This window comes from Lates calcarifer, linkage group LG5 (genome assembly GCF_001640805.2).
Source record: "Lates calcarifer isolate ASB-BC8 linkage group LG5, TLL_Latcal_v3, whole genome shotgun sequence".
Lineage (NCBI taxonomy): Eukaryota > Metazoa > Chordata > Actinopteri > Centropomidae > Lates > Lates calcarifer.
In genome coordinates, this window is record NC_066837.1 from 28,774,318 (window position 1) to 28,801,877 (window position 27,560).

Consider the following 27,560-nt stretch of genomic DNA (forward strand, 5'->3'; position numbering starts at 1 on the left):
GACTGTGGGAGCAGTACTGACGTGTGTTTGCTGCTAGGTAACATGAAGCATTACTTATGAGTTACATGCAGCTTGTTCCAAGCACAAAAACACAGAAATTTTTAAATACAAACATGGTCATATAAATCTAAATTGGACACCAGTCACTGTGGCATGAAAGTAGTCAAATGCCCAGAGAGAGGAAGAGGATGTGAGCAAAGGTGTGTGCAGGATAATGGGTGGCCAGAGCAATACATTACACCACATCAGCAAATCTGCTTTATTAGGATAAACAATAAAGAACACCATTATCATATCACTTACTACTTGCAATCATAGGTTCATGCACTTGTATGCCAGAAATTTACGAGAATGGATTTCTTGTTTTACGTTTTGATTTTGTCAAACTGCTACAATATATTGCTCTGGTGGTAAACAACTGAGCAAGCGAGCTAGCTTAGCAACACCATTAGCAAGAGGAACTGCAATACTGCACACTGAAAAGTGGAAAACAAAACAAAAACAGCAGAACAGTGCCAGTGGAAAAGAATGTTTTTTTTTTTTGTTGTTTTTTTTTTTCAGTTTTAATCATTAAAATTATGACCATTGAATGCATAACCATGCCACAAACAACAACTAGATTCACTGTCTTTTTTTTTTCCTAGTATAAGATTATCTTCATTATTATGAATTCATTCATTTTCATCATTGTTATTTCTTCAGGTTATAACCAATGCTGCAAGACTATACACAGGTCCCACAATGGGGATCTTAATGCACTTACACACCAAGAATAAGAGAGAGCTCACAATGGTCAATAAGTGCACAAAAACTATTTTTTTCTGTTATCTGAGGTTAAAAACACTGACAAGACATCCATTGTCAGGCAATGAAATGACAGGATACTGTTACTGTAAAACTAGACCCTTAAAAATACTGACTGTACGCAGCCATGGTGTACTCAACAGGACATGAGTCTGGTGGAGTCTCCCCTCACTGACAATGATGGTTGGTATTTTTTGTTTTGACTTCATATGTCAAATTCAGCAGCATTTACACAACACAAAGAAACATGTCTAAACCTTGTTTTACCAATATAATCTTGGAGTAAATTAGATTTCATACATGTTTGGAGAGAATGACTTTAGTGGCTCTTAGTGGTCTCTTTTCCAAATTCTTTTCAAAGCACATGAATAGTTTTAGATATTTTGATGCTCTTACTCAAATCAGCCAATTGATATACTACAATGTGACAACCATCTTGCAGTCTAAAAACTTGACAATTTCTAGCACTTATCCGCATTTTGCATAATCACTGTGTTGCAAAGACTTGCAAAGAAATCCTATATCATCCATGTGTGTGTAAATACAGCTTCTTTAGGAAGTAGAAGCTCAGGACATTGGGACTGAACCACCTCCTCCAGACTCTGTAACCTACTGTACAGGAAATCATTCTCCTGGCTGCTCACTTCAACTGTTTCACATATATGTATATCTTTATACAGAGTCAATGTAGGTACAGTGCTTAATACTGCCTACAAAAAAGAAAAAAAACCATCTTTTTTTCTAAGTAAATGTTTTCACATTTAAAAAGTTTCAGAGATTAAAAGTTGATAATAAAATAGTGAAATGATATTGGTGAAAAGTAAAAGAGCGAAGAATTATGGCTCAGAGTGATGATGGTGGTGGAGTGTGTGTGTATTTGTGTGAGTGTTTATGTGTGTGCTGGTAGTTTCATCAAATCAATCCAGTGTCATCATCACTATTGCCATCATCACCATCTTCATCAGTACAGTAATCATTCTGAAGACAATTCTCTCTCAGTCATCTCTACTGGCAGATAGAGAATCATTTCGTTCCTTCACACCTAGAACCACGACATCACATACAATCGTTTCACTCTAATGGATGGCTCAACACAACTAAACATATGATACAAACATAACACCCCTGGATGCTGGTGACAGACTAAGTTTAAATAAGATCAATTTTCAAATCCCACATTTGTACACTGCTTAATAACATATTCATGCCTCCAGTGGGATCAACATTATCCTGATTTTTGGCATCAGACCTATACGTTCAAACAAGCTAAATCAGTCTCTTTAAAAAACCCAGCATAGCAGCAAAAAAAAAAAAAAATCTTGTTTAGAATTTGATTCCAAAATCAAAATCCCAGTTAGAACTATCACAATCTTAAGATCCAAGCTGTGCAGATTTCTGTTGCATCAATGTACTGTGGTTCTGCTAATAAAAAAACCCCCAATATAATATACAGCATACAATATATTAGCACCTAAGGAGATGAACTGAGACACCAGATATGAACTGGAAACCACAAACCTATCCAGTAAAGTAATTTGTTCTCAATCCATGAGCTTATTGGCTGGAGCATTGTTCATCTTGCACCTTCTGAATAACACTAATCTGGTGAAATCAATCCCTGCAGCTTTATGTTGAGTTTCATCTTCTTTCCCTGGTTCTTTTAGCATCTCCAGATCTTTTTTTCTCCTAAATTTTAGAATCCAGTGCTCCCACCACCTTACAAACTCAACCAAACTCTTCAAATAATATTACAAATAACTATACTTTTACAACATGTAAAATGCGTTTGGGAATTGAATCCTCCATCTTTGCACAACCAAGACACCAGCCAGAAATCACAGTAATCATCTCTCCAATTTACCAATGACCAAGCTGAATATTAGTATCAGTGATTTTTGTTACTGTGTGAACTGTCACATACATTTTGGTCACACTAGGGCTTGTTGAAAGAAAGAAGAAAGAGAACATGACAATAAACTGAAAGAAACTTGCAACATAATGTGTATGTGTGTATTTGTGTGTGCAGAACCACTGAAATACAGAAAATGTAAAAGAGATATAATCCAACCCCCCAACACCAGTCCCGTTTAAATATCCCCAATGCTTAAATTACACACAAACAATATTTATAAAAACATGGCAAAAAAAAAAACAAACAAACAAGCAAAAAACATTATTTAACTGACTACTGAGAAATAGGACACATTAAAAAGACTTTGTGCTGTTAAGATGTGCTGTTTCTGGGGATAAATCACAAGTTTATACAAATTGGGGATGAAAGGAGGACACAAAGCCCTGTTTCACTAGTTGTTTTAAATGGCCTCTTTGAAATCCCTGCTGCCATAATTATAACGTTTACTGTGATAACAGAACCCTGACTTGTGATATACACTATAAATGAAGCAATATTAAAAGAATTTTTAATTATTTATGACACCAATTCATCTATATACTGTATCTCTTAATATATGGTCTACTTAACATTACAATTAAAAATTAAGCCTGCTTAAATGCATTTAATTTCAAAAATCTTGAGGGATATCCTGTCTGTACAGTATGTGTTACGAATGGGTGTGGAACAACTAATGAAACTGGGCTCAAGATGAAGAGGTCACAGAGTGAATAAAGAGGAGTGGTGGAGTTGGATGAAAAAGCAGGGAAAAGGGGAGGGAGTTAGCAAAGCTACCCATTTGTACCCAGGAGGTACATATTTCCTCTGGGACCATATTTCTCCGCAGTACCAGTCATCATAAAGTGGCGAAAAGACACAACACAGCATGACACCACCATACTACACTACCTGCACAACACCAACCATTCAGCCACATCTATGTTTGTGTGTGTGTGTGTGAGAGATAATGTGTGATAATATGTATTGAGGCTGTTGGGGGGATACAGTGACACTGTCCTTTTGGACAGCACAATGATGAGCTCACTAACACCAAACTCATCCATGTGTCTGCTGTAGACTATTGGCTTTGGTGTGTCATGCATACAGCTCATAGCAGTTCTGCAACATGTTGTGATGATCTGTTGAGCACTGGTATAGCTGACACTGACACAAACAAGGATCTTTTAGTAAAATGTTTGCAGTCATAAAGGAAAAGGCATATTCACACATCGCAGAATGCTAATTCTAAAACAGCTAACCAAAATCCACCAAAATGTTGAGGCTGATCCTGGTACATCAAGGCCTTTATATTAAGAAATCCTCTTAAAACTGGTGTAGCCAGATTTATTTTTTGGAACTATTCTGACAGATTGATCGTATATTTAGCTTGGCAGTGAATTTTAGTGACACACACTCTTCTGCACCATCACTGCTTCCTCTGGTAAGGTGGTCTCTGCTGGTTATTTTGGGATAATTTTCACTTTTAAGTTAAAGCTAAAAGCTTCCTTTTATTTTAAGGCAGATGTCAAGGTTAAAAGTATGTTTGGAGTAAACCCACATGATGGATGCCAAAGTCTAAACCTGACTCAATGATCTACTGCCGACACAAGGATGATAATGGTGTTTGTTTATATTCATTTTTCATCAACTAATTTCTGCCTATTCATGTCTTTATTTGTGTGTCTGAATGCATGTTTGGGTTGTTTTTTTCATTTATGTGTCTACTATCCTTAGGCTTGTGTCTGGCCATGTGTATGTGAGTGCGTGTGTGCATGTATCATCTTCTGTGTGTCTGACAGGTATTTATGTGTACCATTTCTCGTAGTTGTGTGCTTATGTGTAGGCATTGAGGCGTTCTTTGGAGCGTGTAGAGTGGATGTCATGCAGCTCCTGTTCCTCCTTTGACTTGATGTCTTCGTACTTCTGCATCCGGCTGGCATCCTTCAGATAGCCCCAGTTAGCAGCTAGAGCCATGAGGAAATGGACCTGTGGGAGGAGAGGAAGACTCAGGGTACACATAAAAAAGCCACCAAATAAAGACAAAATGCCAAAAAGTAATTTTAATCAAATCATGAATTTTGTTACCACCAACCTCTTTGAATATACATCACTACAGTGGTAATCAGTTTTATAGCAAGAATGGATCACATGACTACTTTGACTACTATGTAAAAGCTCATGTTTTCTTTTTCTCTGGCCTCACACTTTACTGTTTTGGCACACTCTCAAAGCTCTCATAGAGTTTTTTGGCCACAGCATTCAGCTGTTTTCACTGAAAAAGATTGTAAAACCCACTGCCTGCGCAGCATCAAACAGTTAGTGACTAAATGTAGTGTACAATTTAGCAGAAAGAGCAATATGTTTTCCTCAAGAGTTATTGAACACTTAAAGTTTAAAGTAAAGTGAATATTATATATATATACTTACATTGATCAGGTGGACACAAACATCAGTCTATGAATAATTACATTACTCTGTGTGAATAGGCAACTGTTTGCAGCAACATTAAAAAGTGCTAATATGTTGTGTTTATAACTTGTTTCTGCTGCCTCCAAGTGGCCACAAATTTGTTACTGCAGGTCAGAATATGATACTACTACTACTACTACTACTACTATTACTACTACTACTACTACTAATAATAATAATAATGATAATTAATTATAATATAAAAACTTAGTCTCTTGTCTAACTACATTCTCAAAACCAGCATATAATTAATGTGTAATATGGAACTGGGACAAAGATCACGGGAAAAGGACTATAGTTCTGGTGGAGAACAGTCAAAAAATTGTTTTTAGAGGTGCAGTAGGTCTGAGACAACAGTGGCAGTCTTGAAAATAGACGCTCTCCTATTTAGCTAGCTGAACTCTGTTGTCCCACAGTGAACACATACAGGGCAGTTACTATTATTATTCCATTGAGTTTGTTCCAATGTATTGTATTATATTCATACTTAACAAACCTACTGTATTCTGAATACTGACTTCCTCTTTGACACTTTATCACTTTATTCATCATAGAACCCTAATAAACTTGCAAAAACTGATGAGCATATACCTTACATCAGCCTAATGCATATATAGTCTTGGTAGGGATTCCGTTTCATGTTTCCCCATTTTGATATTCTCTACTCTATATTTTAAGCCTTGATATCTCACTAATGCAAGAAGAAGATTCTATACCAGCTGTCAATTGTGCGATAAACTCCAACATCCTGTGACTAAGCAGGAACAAACAGAAGATAGATGTATATGTTATGTTAACTTCATCCATGGGTTGGAAGTCATACCAGTCAGTACCAATATGCGCTACAGCCCCACAGCCAATCAGATGTGAGAGGAATGGTTCTCACCATGGCAATGACAGCAGCTCCTGCTCCTGCCAGTGCGCACACAAACAGATGAAAGGTCAAGTCCAGCTGTAAAACACATAATACAACTGTCATTTTTAATGAAAGTTAAGAGTTTTAATTTTACAGGTCTTGGTTTCCGTCACCAGATCTCAACCCAACTGAACACCTATGGGAGATTTTGGACCTAAAATACTTTTCACCACCATCATCAGAACAGCAAATAAGGGAATATCTTTTGGAAGGATGGCCTTTCATCCCTCCAATAGAGTTCCAGTGGCTTGCAGAATAGATGCCAAGGCCCACTGAAGCTGTGCTAACAGCTTGTGGTGGCCCAATATATTACTAAAGTACAGTATGTTATTTTTTCCTTTAATTTATCACCTGTTTTATAATACTTCTAATGCAAAACCACAAAAAAGCCAAGTTTTAAAGTTTTATCTTACCTCATTGGATTCACACATCTTGAAAAACTTCTCAGATCCTGTACACACCTTCCTCTCCTCAGAGATGGTCACTGCTCCTTAACAACGACAAAAAGAAGGGAAAAATCATTCGCACAAACGCTATATTCCCCAGTCAATCTGCTTCACACATCTATCTGTGGAAAAAAGGCTGATAAATAAACTGACCTCAACTTAGATTCATGTGATGTGTGTGAAAGGTTTCACTAGTCTATCACTGTTCACCACTTGGAACTTTGGACTGTTGAATCCATGCCCTTACAAACCAGTGGTGAAATGTTGTAATTGATCCCTGTGAAAAATGTTCATCAGATACAGTATTTAGTTTGCTGATAGGTGGCCCATTTGCAGTTTCTAAAGGTGGACAGTAGGTGGCAGTGCTAGCAGTCTACAAAAATGCCTCTTACAGTGTCCTTTGGTTCTATGTGGGCTATGTGGAGAACGGCATGATGGACAGTGCTGTGACCATATCATGTCAAATGATATACAACCGTTACAATATCTGGTTGGCAATAATTCTAATATATTTATATTTTAATCTAGATGTCAGTGTATGAAGTTGTGCTCCAATAATGTCTCTGATGGAAAACTTTAATTATTTTGAGATGAAGGCATTATGAATATCAAAAAGCCATTAGCCCATAATCAAATATTTCTTGACTTCATTTGTAGTGTATATCCTTTTTGTTTATAATTGCTCTTTTGAAAGAAGTTCACTTAATCTGCAACACTGCTGTTAAAATTGGTTACTCTGCTCAAAAAATATAATTGCCCTCAGCCAAACATCAAACTTTAACATGTACAAAACTTTGCATATAGTTTGAACTGCATTTCCTGTCTTTTCTTATATTTTATTTATGTGTACTTAAAAAAAATATATTAATGTATTGTTATAGTTTGGACTGGGTTGCTGATGGCACTCAAGACCATTAAGACATTTCTTCACATCTTTGTGATACTGGACTAAATTATTAAAATTTTGTTGACTCTTTGTTTTATGGTTCATATACTGTTGTTCTGTTCACCACCTGTATGTTTTTACACAGAATATAACCCTGCTGAAAAGTAAAAAATAATTATAAATTTAATTGAGGAGTTATTAAAACAGACACATACGTAAAATGACATGTCCTTCATCAGGCTTTCTGGGAAGTGCAGTTAATTTATCACTTTCACACCCACATTTCCCACCTACTGTCTAACCTTTAGATCACAGGCCCGTCTACTAATAAAAACAGATACACAGACTGGGATCAATCATTTTCTGCCATTAAACTACTACTTAAGTCCCATGTAGTTCAGATTATATAATCATTCCAGGGTTGTATGTTGTCCAGTGGCACACAGTACACTGTGGGCTTTCTAATGGCAATTTGGCAGTTTTGTCAGGCACACACAGGTTTTTCCATTGTGTGTACCAGTTTGGTATTTTGGTGTGCTGCCTGCAATAAGTGGGTGGATGCACACAGTATTCATTCTGTCAGTAATCAAGCAATATAGAGAAGACGAGGGATCCAGGAGTATGAGGACCCTCATTTCACCTGACTGGCCCATTGACACTATTTTGAAAGCATTTCAACTCTAATACATCCTAAAAGACATGAAAAAAGAGATATTGTTTCAAAAATATATAACTTGTAGCTGTAGCCTCAATAACATCATCCAGTTAGATGATGATATGGACAACAGCTTTTATCAGGCCACAGCAGCATGGTGGGCAAATTAAGTTCACATGCCAAAAAGCATGTCAAAGTTCACCAAGTTGAATTCAAAGGAGAGAGAGACTCTTTTCTTTGTCCTCGCAGTAACCATTACTTTGAGAACATTTCACAATACATTGCACAAACAGTCAACTCACAATTTTAATTAGAATAATAAATATGACAGAGGGAAGATATGGCACATCCATCTACCCATCAGCGATAATTATGTTTTCATGGCACATACCAAACTGACGCAGGTCCAGGCAAAGGTTGGCTCCCTCCACCAAGGTGGTGTTCTGACACATGGACCAGATATTGAAGTACATGAAGACTGGCAGGCTGGTGAATGCTGTCACTCCGAGCCATACCAGGAAGAACAGGTAAGCCACGAACATCAGCTACAAATGCAGGGACATGAGATAATGAGTGACAGAGACAGAAATCAATGATAAGTTATTGAACCACCCTAAACTACTCAGACTTACTTTAGTTTTTAAATTTGTTTAAAGTTTTTAATTCCACCAGCCTCAGGTTTGTTCTGAGAAACACACTCCATCCTAGTTTTTTGTGCTTCAGTAGGCAGGGCCAGTGCTGTTTAAAATCATCACTTCATGCTATAATATACAGCAGAGTATACAGACTTTAACTCAGATTACCAATCAAATGTTAATTGACATATTTTGACATGAACAACACATAATACATTTTCACTCACAGCATTTTCTTGTTCATTAAGAACCCAGTTTGATAGTCAACTTAATGACAATAAACTGATTTTTTTTTCCTTTTGTGGAATCCTATTAATGAAATATAATAATTCCTGGCATTCTGTGTAGTGATTACATGTTTCTTAAAATAATAATATATACTCTACGGTCTGCACAGTAACTAATCCTTACATGTTGCTGCATTCCTTATACTGGGTGTATAAAAGAAGAACTAGTTCATCCTAAAACCACCCTGACAGCTCAGGAGTGGTCACTGTTCACTGTGGTTTTTAGCAAATATCACTCAAACCAGGGGGGAATGTGCATTTGTTTGTTTATGGATTAATACACATTTAATACATATTTAGCTCTCCTGTTGGAATTTCTGGCTGCAGGGGTGTGTATGTAGGATTGATTCAAAATAAACTACAGAAGGAAGAACAGTGAGAAAAATATGGAATATCTCCATACTTGTTCTTCAGTTACATAATCTATCACTGCATTCTACCATAAAACATATCGGCTGCCAGCAATGTTCCCCCTAATTTTTCATGTGTCTGAGCATACACACAAACTCCCTGAGAATTCCTTGGACCACTGTGAGCAACATCAGATGTGCACACTGTCGCAAACTGTAATTTTATGCGCTACATAGTTTTGCTGTGCATGGAGAAAGCGGGAGCAGTGCACAATTGCACAGGCGCGCAAGCTTAGAGGGAACATTGGCTGCCAGTACCTTATTTGTCTGAAAGAGTGGTACAATTAAAAGTTCAATGTATCACATGAAATTGTCAGTTCTTAAGTTTTCTTACAAATGCAGTCAGGCAGCGTCCGCAAGCAGTAATCTTGAACTCTCCATAGAGATCCCTAATGGCTCCAGTGGTGAAAAAGCCCTCCACCAGCAACAGGACTCCAAACACAAAGAATCCAGCTGCAAGACCATAGATGATGTACTTCAGGATGTCAATACTATGGAGAGAACACATACATACCCACAGTGTCAGTGATTAATGATTATTTATTTATTCTCATGTTAGACTGCATCTTGAAGTATTATCCATAGACTCACTATGTATCTTCAGCTAAATGACCATGTGTAATTGCCATAAACAGGTCATGACAATAAGTGAAGTTGGGCGGTGAGCCAATTGCTCTGGGATGGAGGGTCACTTGAGGGGCTGCAACTCACGGGGAGGTCTACCAGCACTTTGCAGTTTATGATTAAGTGGAAAACATGGGATTTTTCTTTATGTTAAATTCTGAGATTTTTCAGAAACACGTAATGATGGTATTTTGGGTCTGAATTGTCAAATGACTCAAATATTTGATACAGGTAACAACATTCAACTTGCTCAATGGCACAGTGGTTTTGAACCATGTTCTTTACATAGAAATCAGTCTACAGGATGTTATAGGCAACAGAGAAAGTCAGTGGCTCATTTTTAAATGTCATGTTACAATCTTTTCACATCTTTTCAAATTCTTCCATACAGTACCTTTAACTCTTAGTGCTAACCTAGATACATGTTAACTAGCTACTATAGTACTTACCATCAAAAATGAATTGCCCAAAAAATAATTAAATTTTTAAACCGACAGTCAATGCAATGCTGCTAGGCTTATAGCGTTTTGCAGAAAACCACGTGATTGATGACAAACGAGGCCTCAGTTTACATGGTATACGTCACCATTTAGTTTTGAGTTGTAAACATCCAGCACGGGTTGTTGCAAGTATTAGTTTGGTTCGTGTGTTGTCAGTCTGGCAGAGTTTGGAGTAGATGAGGTTGCCAGAGTATAGTATAGTATAGTATAGTATATAGCAAATGGTATAGTATAGTATAGTTCTTGTTCTGTTTTATAAGAAAAACTCGCACTTCATTTTTATGTGTTGGGATTCAGTGCTTGGGTCAAACCCTGAACACATGAACACACACACACACACACACGCATATATATATATATATATATATATATATATAAATATAAAATAAAATATAAAAAAATATATATATATATATATATATATGAGCAAAGAGGTAATAAAGGGGATAGCTGTGTATTTCCTTGATAGGAGGATGATTTGGCTGCCACACATTAACTTGACCAATAGATGTTGCCAGTGAATGCTGCTGAATGAAGCTTCGAGTAATTAATCTTTTGGCAAACCAATGGGCCAGAAAGCTTCACAGCTTTAGGAAACTTCATTTGGCCATCATTATGTAACTGAGAAACGACGGTAGCGCAGCGGTTCTTTACTTCCGGTTTCGGTCACCGTATTGTGAAATCATGGATGTATTATGAGAGCTGGATACTGGATCAAACATGGTGGGCACTCAGTCCTATCGGAGTTGCATACGCATACGCCAAAAAAGTTTCTGGCTTCCGGGTTTACGTCTGCATTATGGGGCCCAATGAATAAGCGCAGTAGTGTTACTCCCATCATGCCTCTGGGTTACGGGAAGCATCCTGGGCGATGTTTTGTGCACATGACAACAGCAACCAACAGTGAAGATAATGATCCATAAAGTAAGATAGTATTTAACACTGAAATCGTTAATGTCGTGGTTAATTTGTGTTAGCAGTAATTTAAATTGTTTAGAGCATGACAGAGTGATTCTGTATACAATACAACTGGCTGGTAAAGTTCTCACTAAGATTTTTACAATTCGTGTTCACAAATTTTAAAACTTTTTATATTAAACACTATTAAATTGCAAATTGTAATTAATATTGTAAAAATAAAAATAACCGCAAATATCCAAAGGTGAAGCTCTTTAATTTATTAACAAACTGGACATGAGCCACATGTAATGTGTAATAAGTGAGCTAACAAGCATGTTGCTGTAACATATATGTATACTGTAGTTAGTTACAGCAGCTTCACTGACTGCAGATGGTGGGTTTAAGAGTCTGAAATATACTTTTTTTGCTCAATGTATCTAACTGTCCCAGGATAATCCCCCGTAACTTCAGTCAGGTCCCGCTTCATTACTGTGACCAGCTCCATTCGCAATCTTGATGAGGATTTACCACACTGAGACAGTTTAAGCTTTGAATAAATAACAAAATAAATAAATGTGGTTGCTCTGAATGGATGACAGGTTTAATGAACTTCACTCATCACAGATAAGACCATAGGCTGTGTATAAAAAGATAAAACACTGCCAGCACAATTTAAAATACCCTGAAAAAAACTTACAATAGGAGTGAAGAAAAATCACCTACAGTGTCTTACCAGTCATCCTTATGAGGCTAATATATTGGTTTTTTAAAAACGTTCAAGAACAAAGGCTGACGAGTGACTGATAAATGCAACGCTAAAACATAAAATCGAAATATCACCCTTTGTGAAAATGAAGGCTCGGCTTCATTTATTCAGTTTTACCTTTAATTTTACACATCACACATCGCCCACTGTAAGATACCATGGATCCTCATTCCCGAGATACAACATGACCACTCGTAGAGCGCCCGCACACAGCCGTAATGTCACTCCGAGAAACATGACTTTTCTGGGCTTTTAAAAAATTTTACAAGGACAAAAAGTCCATGACATAAAAATATAGAATAGAAAGAGTCATAATCGATTATGTTTGTAGCTGGAGGTGTCCTGTTAACAGTTTTGCAGGCGTCTCTTTTACAATGGTGGCCTATGGAGAAAATGCTTTTTGGGCCCCATGGGGATTTCTTGTTGCAGTACCATGATGGGCACAGGAAAAAATTGGCTGCTAGGCTGAGCAGTGGCACCGTATCCAGCTCTCATACTACATCCATGTGTGATATAGGCCACATAGGAGCACAGACACTACCACTTTTGGCTACAGAGTGGCAGTGTTGTGTTGTGTGAGGCTGTAATAAAACTATGGCTGCGGTCCAATAGTCCTTTTTGCTTAGGAAGGTTCCTAACTGAGTGAGATTACCCGGAAATATCTCAGTGGCAGCCATGATAACAGCTGGTCCAATTCTCTCAATGCTAAAGAGTAACTTGCAGGTTACTTTTTTTTTTTGGAGATTTAGACTTAACGTTGTCTGAAAATGACCACTTGAAAATAGTTTATATGTTTTACAGGACATAAAGGCTAAAATTCAGAGGAATTCAGGGGATTACTGACAGAATGCATACTGTGTGTATCCACCCACTTAGTGCATGAACACACCAAAATACCAAACTGGCACACACAATGGAAAAACCTGTGTGTGCCTGACAAAACTGCCAAATTGCCACTGTTTTCAGCTAAGCACCTAAAAACATTTTTTTCAATATCACGTCACATTACGTCACATAGGGGAGTCAGTGATGACTCTACACAATGTGCAGTAGTAGGCGATAGTGAGTTTGAGCAGTCGTGTGGTGTTTTTTTTGTAGTTTTACAGTGTAATATCCATGTCTGATCATGCCGAATCATTGTGTGTGGTACGGGCTACACAAATTCCAGCCTGTCAGGACATTAAATCCACTATTCAGGAAAAGAAACTGCACTAGCTTTCATGCGTAGGTGCGTTTTGCGCAGGTGAGGAGACTTCACTGCTGCATCTGTGACAAAAAACACGGCCGTGTGCAGTGCTTGTTTCAGACAGGGGGATTATGTTTCCTGTGATGCAATAAAGAAGGGATATAGAGCCCAGAACCGTGTGAAACTTATTGCTGGTCCTATCACACATGGTGGCACATGTGACTCCCAGAACCAGATGTTCAGGTCCATGGCTGGGTTGGGGACATATGTATATGACATCCCTGACAAGCCTGACACTGACAGATAAGGGAGAGCTGTCACTCCTGAGATGAGAAGTTATCCAATGTGTATCAGTGTGTGGCAATGGAAGGTTTAAGTGATACCGCAGTTACCAGTGACCCCCAGTCCACCATGCAGCAAAATGTGCAGCTGTCAACTGATAGCCTTGTCAGTTGCTGTAAAGAGCTCAGCCTAACTACAGATGTCTCCAGCCTGCCTGACCATCCCTTACCAAAAAAATCACATGGTTAGTCTGACCCACTGCCTTAGTGTTGCATGATATGGGATTGTCTGTTATAGCCCTCAACTGTTGTGAAATATCACCTGCTTTATAAGAGAGACTCGTCAGTCTCATAGCTGAGCTTCAGTTCATTCTCTCCAGGGATGAGTTGGATTGTGGCAAAAGCTGCCTCCAACAAATTTGAGTTGTCGATGAAACACCCTTTCAGTTGCAGTGCAGACACATACTTGCTCAATATAAAAAACATAGGCAAATGCGGGATGAAATGGAGGAGTGAGAAATCATCAGGAAATCTAGCAGTTAGTTTGCATTCTCTTTGGTGCAGGTTTGGAGGAAATGATGTGAAATGAGAATCAATAATGATTTTTGCTGCCTCAATGCTCGAACAATCAAGAATGCCCACCCCCTTCCCCATCCAGCTGACACTCTGGCTGCTTTGGGTGGCAACACCTCTTTCTCCATGATTGGCCACACTTCCAGGTACTACAATGTGGAAGAACATGACAAAGACAAGGAGTATATTACTTTCACATTGCCATTCGCCATTATGAATACAATTGGAAGCCTCAGGGGCTCTGTAACAGTCCAGCGACATTCATGATGATGCTAGGCATCTTTGGTAACAAAACTTCCTCAGTCTGCTGTGCTATATGGATGATGTTCTGGTGTTCTCCCCCACAGAGGACCTGGCAATGGCATGGTCAGAGATGGTCTTTCAGTAGCTCAAAGTAGTTCTGCCAGCCATACACGGAATGCCGAATATAGCCAAACCTCCTTTCAAGAGGAAGCATCAACAGCCTTGCAGGAAGCTACTGACTGGATGGATGAGTGCAGTTGGGCTTTCCAACTGCTGAAGCAGGTCCTGTTGGACCAAAGTCCCTTTGGCCCCTGAACCCTCTCTGCTTTCCCTCAATGCTGTCACAAGTTCCTGCTGGTGGGTCGACTGCTAGGCCAGTTTCTTTTGCAAGTAAAGCACTAGTTATGCACTGTCTAGATACCCAGCGCACAGGCTGGAGTTTTTACCATTGAGTGAGCAGTGTTAGACAAGTTCTGCTACTGGATGAGATCATCAGTCCATGAGATCATCAGTCCACTGTGTGAATGGGAAATAATCCCTTGACTTATATACTGTCCATGGCTCGACAAGATGTTTGTGAGAAGAGGAGAATTACCGAGTTACCAAGTTCATCGTGAGCTCTGTACTTGACAACAGGTCACAGACCATGGCCATTACATCCAGTCACTGCAGAAGGACTGAGAGAAGCAATGAACATAGCACAAACTACTGTGACCAAACAGTTGCAGCAACACCCTGAACTGTATAATCAGAGGGTGTGTGGTATGCCAGTGGAAGTAGGTGACTATATGTTGCTGGCCAACTAAAGGGGAGTGTGGAAAGAAGCAGCTTGCTGACTGCTGGGAGACTGCCATCTAATGCAGCATGCTTCCATTTGTCAAGAGAAGATTGTACATCTAAACCTGATAATGCCAGTAAGCTTTCCTCCATTTCCCAATGCATGTTTTTGATTCCTGAAGTTTGTCAGCAATGGGTTTTAATCCAATCTCCTGGTAAGTTGTACTGGTCTTCTGGTTTTTTGGCTTGGGAGCAAATGGAATTCAGCAGAGTTACAACAGAGTTAGTATAGTAGTAGTATAGTCCACCTGCCATAGTTGCCATAATTTGATATATCTATGTAAATTTATGGGGTCAAGGGTGCCCCCTCTCAGCGGTAGTAGTAGGTAAATGCTCCCAGTAGCTGTGAAACCTTGCCAGTTCATGAGACGTGCTCAAGGGGAGTTGGTGAGCACAGCACTGTATTCCAATTTTGTATAGTAATGTCTATATGTTCACCAAATGAACACATGTGCACAGTTATTCATAGAAATGTTTATGGGAAGATTAACAAGTAGGCTTCTGTACTTCTTTAAGTGCTAAAATGTTCAAATAGTAAAATTGACTCTGTGGACTAGTTAGTTAGCCTCCGTGCTAAAATAACTTCCTGTTCTTTTGTAGCATGTTGTGTTTGAGCTGCCTGTTAAGAGACAACTGTATGAATGCATGTAGAGGGGACACATTTTGTTCCTGGTCAGATAATAAATGGCAACATAGCAACAAGCCTCCCACTTGTCATTCTCCACACAACACACAGTAAAGGGGTTGCTTGAACCAGCCAGTTACAGGGAATAATAACTGAGCATGATTATACATGCTTGATGTTGGGCTGGTGGCTGCTGAATTGGTAATATGCTGCTGAATCTCTATACATTAAAGTCATATTGCAGTTGAGCTAATTTTGTGTTTTGTTGTCTGATAAATGCTTGCCTTGTTGTTAATACCTATGGGCAAAGTCAAACATGGTAAATGGACTGTATTTATGTAGTGCTTTTCTAGTCATATTGACCATTCAAAGCACTTCACACTACAGGTCACATTCACCCATTCACACACATTCATACAGCATTTGTTCTACACATGTTAAGTGCTCTCTAACACATACACACACATTGATACACCGATGACACATCGGGGGAAAATTGGGGTTCAGTGTCTTGCCCAAAGATACTTCGGCATGGAAGACTGGAGAACCCGGGGATCGAACCACCAACCTTCTGATGGTGGGTGACTGCTCTACGTCTTGAGCTTGTCTTCAGTTGTTTATCTTAGTTGTATTTCCCTTTGTAAAAATGCTAATATATTGTATATTTGTCTGAAAGCTATCAATAACATTCAATCACATCCTAGATGAGATGAGCTCATACTTGTTCCTTTTCATAGATTAGGCTGTTTTTTTTTCAACAAGGTTTCACTATGTTTAGGTATATTGAAGTATAGAATTTCCCTTAAATTGGGATACTGTTTGAATCTTGCTAAATGTTCATCTGAAGTATTCTGTCCGAGCAACCTTCAATGCTAACCCTAGCATTGAAGTAAATTGCAGCAGTAACAGTGAATGAATTGCATCATGTTGTTACTTCACTTAGCTTAGGTATATTTAGCTGAGAATATTTCTCTTGAATCATGATATTACCATCCTGACATGTTTTATGTCTGGGTTACATCTAAAATGAGAGATTAGCATTCAAAGGGAACTGCAACATGCTGTTGCTATGCTATGCTTCACATAGGTAAAGAACCTTATGTTTAGAATATTTCCCATTAATAAGAATATTGTACTGCCCATGTTTATCTGACAGCAAGGTCCTTTAACCTGTGTGAGAAATGAAGGTAAAAACAAGTCACTTACATGGTAAACACATCCAGCGTTTCTCCTGGGGTTCTGATGACCTCAAAGTAGTTCTGGAGGATGGTGACAGTGCCGCTCAAAGCCTCGTGGCCACACCCACAGAACAAGGCCACACCCATGTAGAGGAGAATAGTAGCTATGAGAGAGGCCCAGGGTAGGCTGCCCACACATCGCTCACAGCACTCCTTACAGCCTAAACACACACAAATGGACAAAGTTTTAATGCTGAGAGTATTATTAAGGCATTTCCATTTTAGCATATCTTTGTACAAGGGGGCTTCAGAAAGTTTGTGGAAAAAGGACAGTTGGACAAAATGGTTATGATGTTTATTTTTGTGTTGCAACATGCATTTAAGGGTTCGTGTGAGAACATGTTATGACACGTCAGTACGAGAACGTACAGGTGTATTGAGATCAAAATCCCTGCATATGATTTTTTCCACTAACTTTTTGAAGCCACCTTGTATTTTGCCCCATAAAGTTCATCAGTGTATCATCAGGTTTTACACATCCCGGCACAACCTCAGCTAACGATAGTTGTCACTCTATAAGGACTCCTATACTCCTATGCTACTATAATAGTTATTTTCTTCAAAACAGCACAACAGAATCAGAATTGGACTTTACTGCCAAGTAAGTTTGCACATACAAGGAATTTTTCTTGGTATATCGGTGCTAAAGAACAGTGATAGTAAACAAAGACAGATATAGAGAAGTAGAAGTAAGGCTAAGGAGTAGAGAGAGAAAAAAGCAAAAACTATATTTACAAGGAACATAAATATACACAATTAAAATGTAAATGTAAAGCACCATAACACTGAAACAAAAACTTAGCACAGAAAGCTGATTCACTTGGGCAGTGTCTGTGGGTGTTTTTCTTTTTTGCCAGGAATTTGAATTTTTCCATGCCTGTATATCCCTAAACATGAAATTCATCAAGACAGTTCACAGTCACGCACAGACAAAAAAGGGCTTATTGGAAAGCTCTGATTCTCCAGTTTAATAGTAAAAAACCCAGTATGTCCCCATCACAGAGTAATGATGCTCTAAAGACAATATGACATTTGGGAGTGTATATGCTCCCATGGACTTCAGAGGGTTATAATATTCAGCATGATGAGTACAAAGCTGAGTGTTGTTCATGTGTTCATATTCTAATGTACAATTTTAGATGATTCAGAAAGCTGATCAATCATCAAACAATATTTCAATAAAACAAGTGAAAGAAATGACAAACTTCACACTTAAGTGCATTCATTTATTTATTAATGTTGAGTTTATGTCTTAGATTCTCTGGTTTTAGTTGATTAGCAGCATCTCCTCTATGAATAACACTGTTACGTTTTTGAAATGCTTTTCCAATGCTGTGAGCAGGACACATTTATCACCACTGTATTTAGGAAGCAGGGTTGTGGAAGAAATCTAAAAGATGTATATCAAACCTGGTACATAAAAACAAAACCATCTTTATGGTAATACCATAAGAGGTAAGTGAATAAGTTTTATATCATTCAGGCAAAATCACCCTTTCACTTGTAAAGACTCCACACAGATATTCCAAACAGCACCTTAAAAGCTCCTTATAGCTGAAAACTGTAACATCAATGTAATTATAACATAAATGCTTGCTCTACTGCATCACATTGTACCACACAGTTTTTGGATTTTATTGTGATTGGGCCAGATTTAGTTACAGCAACCTGTTGGCTACTTGAAAATAAATCTAGATGGTCCTGTCCTTTATTGCTAATGCTATGCTTAGTGATTCTTAGTCAGAATTGGTGAAGATTTACTTGTGATCAGTCTTTGTATCTTTATATACCATCCTCCTGTGTTTGGCATATGTTGACATGAATAATTAGAGTGGTTGTGTACCAGCAATTCAGGCATTTTCAAATGACTCACATGTGTGGATGCCTTTTTAACTTTGAATTGGTGCGGTTGCTACCAGATTAAGGGAAAAGTTTCCTCTTTGAGAAGAGGGGAGAAGGTTTTCAGTCCAGAAATACTTATACAGCCTACATTATCTAAAATTGTAATGCTGACATGCAAAGTAACGCTACACCATCTCAACAGGACCGCATACACAGGATGAAGTGATTGTTTTCCTGCTGGCCTTCTGACACAACTGTGGTTTTCTGTATAATTTCATTGTTTAACTTATTTATCTTGCATATGCAGGAGAGATTTAGAGTACATGGTAAGGGCAGGATTGGGTTTATTCAAATTCATCTAACTGGTAAATTCACAGTAGATGTGTTTTAAACAGAAGGTCCTCTACGTAAGTATTTATCCATTAATATAAAAATATTATGATAATATTGGCAGCTTTCCATTCAAAAGTCTCCATTTTGGATTTCAGCTTTAACACACACACACACACACACAGACACACACACACACACAAAACGTGTAGGGTCTAGCATTTTGGTCCCTACAAGGCTGTTGGACCCCAAAAATATAGTGGGATAGTGTCACGGTCAAGACATGAAGCCACTCAGATTCACTGAGCCCTACATGTAGACAGAGCAGCAATCTCATAGAAAGGGGAAGAAAGAGAAATCACAGACAACCACACACACATCCTTTCCCTCTTTCACCTCCCCATTGCACAGAAAGGGGTTTGTTTGTCTGTACGTGTGTGAGTCATCATGCTACTGAGGTTTAATTGACCGGCCTTGTTGCCATGCCAACAGGGGTGTGGCAGGAGGCTGCTGACCCACTTTGCCTGTAGTGTTGTCATGGCAACAGCAGGGCTCTGCAAGTGTTACAGTCTCACTGCACATTTTCACACACAGAGTGACAAACGCACACACTCACGAGAAACACTCGCAGCATCTATTTGCACCGACACAAAGTCTGTTCTCATTTTCATTATTGTCTTATTATTGTATTATTATTATTGTCTGATTAATGTACAGTTTCGATGTGTTTCTCCACAGAACATGAGCTGTTAACAGTGGAACAGAAATGGCTCTTATGCCCAGCAGGAAGGTACCATTTTGCACTAACTGACTCATTTAATAATTTAATAACATTTAATAAGGCATTCATTGCTCATGAAGTAAGTGCTCATTTTTATATATACATCTAAGTCAGTTCATGTTGATTTCATCCTAATATGTACACATAAAGAATGCAACTTCAGGCCACAGTAATGTGACAGCTCTGGGGCAGATGAACAGGCTCAGAGATGAGTGTGTTAATGTGATATAAATGTGTTATAACCATGTATGTTGCAGGGCAGGGCTTTGTACAGTGTGTTGTTGTCTTGCATCTAAATATTTTAATTTATCAGCAAATATCTGCATGTCTATGACTGAGAGTGTTATCTACCATATTATAGTCCTCGTCATATTTCCATATTTGGACCCAGTGACCTGGTAAAAACTGTCACAAAAGCCACAAGAGGAGATAAACGCAGCTGATGACAAGTCATAATGCATGGATGGGTCTACCCAAAGTCCAGCACCATGAGATTCTAAGAGCAAACTAAAGATGGGGGTACAAAGATTTGTGAGTGCCATAACTGATGAAACATAGAGCACCAGAAAGTTCACAGAAAGTAGAAGCTGTGTGTTCCTGAAAGGATGCCACAGAGACAGATACTGTCTTAACTTTATTATTTCCTTACCCTGTATTTATCAACAACATAAAGATGGAGTCATTACAGTAACCAAGAAACTACTCTATAATTTTGGGAGATCCACATTTTATAGTCTTAGGTCCTGTGCTGTTGTGAGTTTGACAATGTTATTTGATTGTTAAATGCAATACACATTACAATAGATATTTATCTGGCTATTATCTGCTGTATTGGATGCTCCTCACCTATGTTCATGTGCAGAAGTGGATGAATAAATGGTTAATCGCCATGAAATTCTTCAAATGCCTGTAAAATCACAATTAGAGATGAGCATGTCAATAACACAGGAATCAATACTTAGAAGTATAGGAGTTGCTGCTCATTCTGTATTGATACCTATGAAAAGATATTGATTATAAAAGGCTATTGTTCTGTAAATAATGTACTGATGTGCTATCTACAAGGCTTTTGCAATTAACAAGCCACTGAGAGTTAATGGGCCTTTAGGCCCACACATCACAGACACTCTCAGTCTTTTGTCTGTTAAAGAAGAGATTTGCCATCTTCTGGTCACAATCCCTAGCGCACTGGCCCCACATTGGCAAAAATGTGGCATAATTTGGTTATTTTTGACTTGCTTGTTAACGTACAGTAAATATCAGAAACTGTGATGCTGACGGGAAGACTGTCAACTACAGAGCATTATGCTCCTGTGCATTGCTTTCATGAGAAAGAGGATACAGAGCAGCAATAAAAGAGGAGGAGAAAGCCCATAGTGACATCAATCACATGTCCGTGATGGATGTCAGACGACTGCACCTAGATATGCTGGAGAAATTATTATCAGCTGTTCTATAGTAACAGGTCATCTAGTTTCAAATGTACCTACCTATTATAAAATGCACAGTACATTTAAAGTTGAGTAGGGACAAAATTCTGAGTAATTGGTATGTATTGCTAACTTGATCTACTGTATTGCTGAGTGGTCCAAAAGGTCTGAGTGCTGCTTGTGCTGTATTTTGTATGTCATCTGTTGCCACTGAAATCTTTCGATGTTATTAAAAATACTCAAACATTTTTCAAAAATAAATTCTGTAATGTGCATCTCTTTAGTTAGTCTCTTTAGTTAACTGTGGTAAATTTGTTTTTTTTGACTGATCACAAACAGTTGGTAGATTCTTGTACACAGTAGAAAGTAATGAAATTACCTTCACAGAGAAAAAAAGGAAGAAACCCTATGTCAGTAGTTTCCACCTTTAACTCTCCAGTATCTCTGTCCCTCCCTCTCCTCCTCTCTTGCCTTCTCCTCTCTCAACCCCTATGGACCTGCTAAGCCAATTTGTACTGATTTATTCCTGTGTCCATTAAGTTCCATTCTATTAGTGGTCATACTAATGAAATTGATATGAGGCAAATACACAAGGTTTACTCTATGACTGTCTGTTTTCCTATTGACAATAAATTATAAATTAATTAATAAATAAATGAATTATATATATATATATATATATATATATATATATATATATATATATATATATATATATATATATATATATATATATATATATATACTCTCTATATTATATATTGTACATTATAATCAAAAACCTTAATATTTTGTATGGCCTCTTTGGCCTTGATAACAGCTTACATTCTTGCTGGCATTGTTTTTATGTATTTTTCGACAGTCTCTTTTGTTATTGAGTTCCAAATATTTTCTAGCTTTTCCTACAGACTTGCTTTAGATGAAACTTTTGTATGATCAATATTTGAATGGACTAAATTCCAAATTTGTTCAATAGGATTGAAATCCGGACTTTGACTTGGCCAGTCCATCAGTTCCAGTACTCCAGATCCCTTTTTCTTGGTCAAATAGTCTGCTGCACAGCTTTGAAGTATGCTTGGGGTCATTGTCTTGTTGGTATATGAACCCACAACCAATCAGATTCAGTCCAGAAGGGATTCCATGATGCACTAAGATGTTGTGGTAGACATTCTTGTTCATGATACCATTGATTTTCACTAATTTGCCCATGCCATTTCCACAAATGGAACCGCATACCATAATGGAATCTCCACTGTGTTTCACTGTGGGTGCAAGGCATCTGGCATCAAAACGTTCTCAGGCTTTTCTGCAAACATAAATATGATGATGCTGAGCGAAGAGTTCAAACTTGGACTTGTCTGTCCAGAGTACCTTCTTCCAGTCATCAACAGTCGAGTGTTTGTGCTCCCTGGCAAATCTGAGGCATTTCTGGATGTTTGCAGGCCTCAGTAATGGTTTCTTAGCAGCTATTCTTGCTTTTGGAACAGGAATGAGGAATTTAAAACTGAATTCACCTTTTTATACCCAAATTTGAGCCGGCTCACTGGGCTTCTCTGAGAAGTCAGAAATTAATAAAGCATAACATTCAACCACTAAAACATTTTTTTCTTTTCAGGAATGCAAGTAAATGACTGTAATTTGACATCTTAATCAAGAAATAATAATGTGCTTTACTATTTTTTCTATTTTTATAACACGTTAAAAAAGTTCCTTTCAGTTCCTGGCATACAGATTTCTTATTATTTTTTAAATTTTATTTATTATTGTTTTTGGGCATATTAGTGTTTATTAGACAGGATAATAGAGACAGACAGGAAACAGGCAGAGAGAGTAGGGGAATGACATACAGCAAAGGTCCAACTGGATCAGGAGTTGAACCGGGGTCCAGCTGCTTAGGGCACTGAGGCCCAGGTAGTAATCTCAGCAAGAGACAAAACTCAACTAAAACGTATTTACAATGCAATCACCACTTTGCCTCATTCTAATTCTATTGCATATTTGTATAATTATTAGCTTTTTTTTTTTGCTGTCTGACAGTCAATTGAGTTTGCTTTTTCAGGGCAGCACACTATGGTAGCATCAAGTTCCTGATTTGCGTTTGCTTCATTGGTCGCCTGATAGAGATTAAAGAACAACAAACCCACAATTTTGCATATTTTAGACCTTTAAATATGAATCTCAAATACCTTGTATTATTGATGACCATGTTAAAAACTGTTGTGTTTTAAATGGCAACCTCCACTCATTTATCTACAGTATGAAAATTAGCTGAGTCCTGGAGCTGTATAATCCATCACTGTGAATATATCAATATGTTTATTTATTTATTCATTCAAAGTTACACTATTATAAAGACAAAATGTTCTGCTCTGAGCTGGGTTGGAAGAAAATGCAATTCTATGTGATCATCAGATTCAGATATGCCATTGCTAACCAGTATAAGCACTAGGTCAGTACTTTGGCTACTATCCAATGATTTTTGGCAGTAGGGATCGTTACAAGTGAAAATACACAATCATACAATTATGGGTCATAATAACAATCTTATTATGTACAGCAAACAAACCCATCACACTGAACCTAAACTACAGGTTAATGTGGTAAGAGACCACATTAATTACAAGAGGTATATAGATAAACAAACCTAAACAAACAGCCTGAGATGTAGATAAAGAATCTGATAAAGCAACATATAGTAACATCAACTAACATACAGAGGCTCTGGAAAATATTCAGACTCCTTCACTTTTTGTACAGTCATAATGACGTAAATTATTATCCTTAAGGGTCACCACTCACATTCACACCTACAGGCAATTTAGAGTCACCAACTAACCTAATGCATGTCTTTAAACTGTGGGAGGAAGCTGGAGTACCTGGAGAGAATCCACGCAGGCATGGGGAGAACATGCAAACTCCACACAGAAAAGCCTAGGGCAAACGGAAGCTTGAACCTGGAACCTTCATGTTTTGAGGCAACAGTGCTAATCGCACCACCATGCTGCCCATAATGACATAAAGAGAAAGCAAATTTATTAAAAATCTAAAACTGAAATCTTTCATTTATGAAAGTATTTATACCTTTATTTCAGTACTTTATAAAACAGGCAGTGATTAGGCAGATATTATTATATCTTTGAGTCATCTTGGGCCAGTTTCCACAAGCTTGTCACACCTGGAGAAAGCAATGAATAGTTTATCCCATTCTTCATGGCAGATCCTCCCAAGCCCCAGATGATTGGATGTGATGCATCTGTGAACTGCCACTTACAGGTCTCTCCACAAATGTGCTAAGTCTGGGGTTTGGCTGAGGCACTCAACCTTTGCACCAGTCTCAGGTCTCTCTCTGGACCTTATAAACACAGGTCTGTACCTTTTTAAACTACAGTATGTTCAATTCAATTTGTCACAGGTAAATTCCATTCAAGTTCTAGACAGAACTCAAGAGTAATTAAAGCAAAGAGGATTTAACTTACCACAATGTGGATTACCACAGCAAAGGGTCTCAATGAGAGAATTAAGTTTTTTAAGATTTTTAATGAATTTGCTAAAATTTTTATGAGAATGATTGATGTCAATTAATATACCACAGATATGGTAAAACATAGCCTGGCAGAGAACAGCCTAAAGGAAACTTCCTCTTGCGGGAAAGTGGAAGCGGAAGTGTATATCCCTGCATTTAAGGTGTGGAAAAAAGTAATCAGTGCTATCATTACCAAATCATTCAGGTCATTGGTGATAAATTCTATGATAAAGTCCATGTACGTAATACAAAACTGTTCTTCTGCTCTCATATCTTTAACATCACTCAGCTTCTGCCCTCTCTCATTTGCATTTATCCTCATCTTGCCTTCACACCTGTGATGCCATATTTCATCACACACACCTGAATTTTGTCAGTCATGTGCATCCCATTATTAAATGAAGATGTAAAGACTGATACAACTGTTGAATGGGATCTAGTTGAATGGATGAAGAAAAGGAATGGGGATGAGAGCTAGAAAATCTATTTAAAAAATGGGGCTGGAATTAATGGAAAAATTTTGTTTGCTTGAAACATTATGTCAACCCATTCAGCTCTCTGATTGGCTAAAACGGGTTCCCTCCAGGAAAAAAAACACATGAATCTTCCACACAAGAGAGGACAATTCCATAACAGTGTTATCATAGATAAAATGTTAAAACAGTGATTAATACAAATAATTGTTCATTTTTCACCAAAAGTGCCCTTTTATGTTTGTCAATCAATGTAAGCAGCATCAGTTATGTCTGATTTAAGACTGAAGGTGCAATGAAGGAAATGGACACGCCTATTTTTACTACCAACAACAACAACAAAAAATATGGGAGGATAAGAGAAGAAATATGAACATTTTTATCTGGAAAAAATATAAACATTCAGAATAAGATTACCCTTAACTTAAATGGGATGTGTAAGATTTGAAATAAGGCAAAACAAATGGATGGAGGAAGAGACATGGTGAAAAAAAAGCTGGGAATGAGGGAGGGAGGGAGGGAACCAACAGAGCGAAATGGAGGTGGGCAAGAAATAAATCAAAATAGATGGTTGAAGAGAGAGAGAGAAAAAGACAGACAAAGAAAATAAGAGACAGTGACCCACAGGGACAGAGAAACAGGCTGATAGACCCAGAAAATCTAGTTTGAAATACACTGAGTCAGAATGGCTAAAGAAAAAATACATAAAGGGAAAGGGCTGGTGATGGGAAGATATGAAGAAAATGGAGGGAAAGGATAGGGAGCAACACAGACTCTAGAAAAAAGGGAGACATGCAGAGAATGAAGGAGAGAGGAGAAGAGAAGGGGTTCAGACAAGCGTGAAGCATCAACAATGGAGGCTAACAAAGAAAATCCCAATGGAGGCATCAATCACTGCTCCACTTATCCCTCATCCTTCTGATTTTTAGTCTTTATTTCAAGGTTTTGCTGCACGCTCCCTTCTTTTATCTGCCCCCCACCCCCACCCTCTGCCACTCCCACCTCCTCCATCCATCCATGCATCCATCCATCTGTCCATCCATCTGTCCCTCCAGCCTCCAAAACAACACTGACCCTCTTGTGTCTGCCAGCTCCTCGCATCCTCACCCCAAACAATCTGTTTTGTTATACATCCATTCATCGAAACACACAACAAAAAAAGGTTGTATAATCCATGGCATTATTATAAGCGAACATATAGATGGCACAATTAAAATTCCCAGCCTATCTTTCCATCTCTGCTGAACAGCGAACATGAGAAAAACAGTCTGTGTGAATTTTGCCAAGAAAATATGCATATTATATCTACAAACTACTAATGCTTAGTTATTTTCGGCAGGACACGTACGTTCTCTTCTATCTCTCTGCCTACAGCACATACAAAGGAATCCCATAATACCAAGAGAAGGTTGAACAATGGAATGGCAGAATGATACATCTGATGAAGAATAAAAATTAACAAAATGATTTTCTGTCTCACCTTTCTGGTTTTGCGATTCATCCATGTTTTCCTCCATTGTGGCAGGTTACAGTTCCTTTGTCTCTATTTCGTGTGTAGCTGTTTAAAGCCCCTTGCTAGCTCTCAGCACTGTGTGTGTGTGTACGTGTATGTGGGAGGCTGTGCATGTGTGTGAGTGTTCTTTCCCTCCCTGCAGATGATGGAAGCGCAGGGGAGTCCCTGTTTCAATGCTCTGCTCTCTCTCTTCACTCTGCCTATCTGGGCTTCTCCAGTATCATATATCTCCTGATTTATCTATTGCTTTAGCTTACAATATATATCAAATCAAAAATAGAAAGCCTGAATATAAACAGCAAAATTCAATAATATTGTTTCAATATAAACTTCTTTTCAAATTTGGTTTAAATTTTTGATACATTGTCACATACATAATAACAACCAAACAGTGAAATATATACATTATATTAAAAGCCACGACAAAGTAAATCGTTTCATTTGATAAAAAAACAAGTGAAAACCAGTTTAGGTGGGTCTACATTCGCTCTAAGGG

General features: G+C 38.1%; 1 protein-coding gene across 1 annotated transcript; it reads right to left on the bottom strand.

Moving 5' to 3' along the window:
- Positions 1 to 245: 245 nt before the first annotated feature.
- On the bottom strand, positions 246 to 27,246 carry LOC108900104 (neuronal membrane glycoprotein M6-a). Its single transcript, XM_018700955.2, has 7 exons — positions 27,032 to 27,246; positions 17,141 to 17,333; positions 9,734 to 9,890; positions 8,459 to 8,612; positions 6,494 to 6,570; positions 6,051 to 6,116; positions 246 to 4,681 (listed from the first exon to the last, which is right to left on the bottom strand). The coding sequence occupies exons 1-7, from the start codon at positions 27,066 to 27,068 to the stop codon at positions 4,529 to 4,531; spliced, it is 837 nt and encodes a 278-aa protein (XP_018556471.1). The 5' UTR covers positions 27,069 to 27,246; the 3' UTR covers positions 246 to 4,528.
- Positions 27,247 to 27,560: the final 314 nt, after the last annotated feature.

Excerpts from the sequence above, each read along its gene's own strand:
- LOC108900104 (XM_018700955.2), bottom strand. The coding sequence starts at position 27,068 with ATGGAGGAAAACATGGATGAATCGCAAAACCAGAAAG. Across the intron at positions 9,891-17,140 it reads ACGCTGGATGTGTTTACCAT|TATTGACATCCTGAAGTACA; the intron begins GTAAGTGACTTG and ends TTCTCTCCATAG. Across the intron at positions 6,117-6,493 it reads AGATGTGTGAATCCAATGAG|CTGGACTTGACCTTTCATCT; the intron begins GTAAGATAAAAC and ends TGTGTTTTACAG.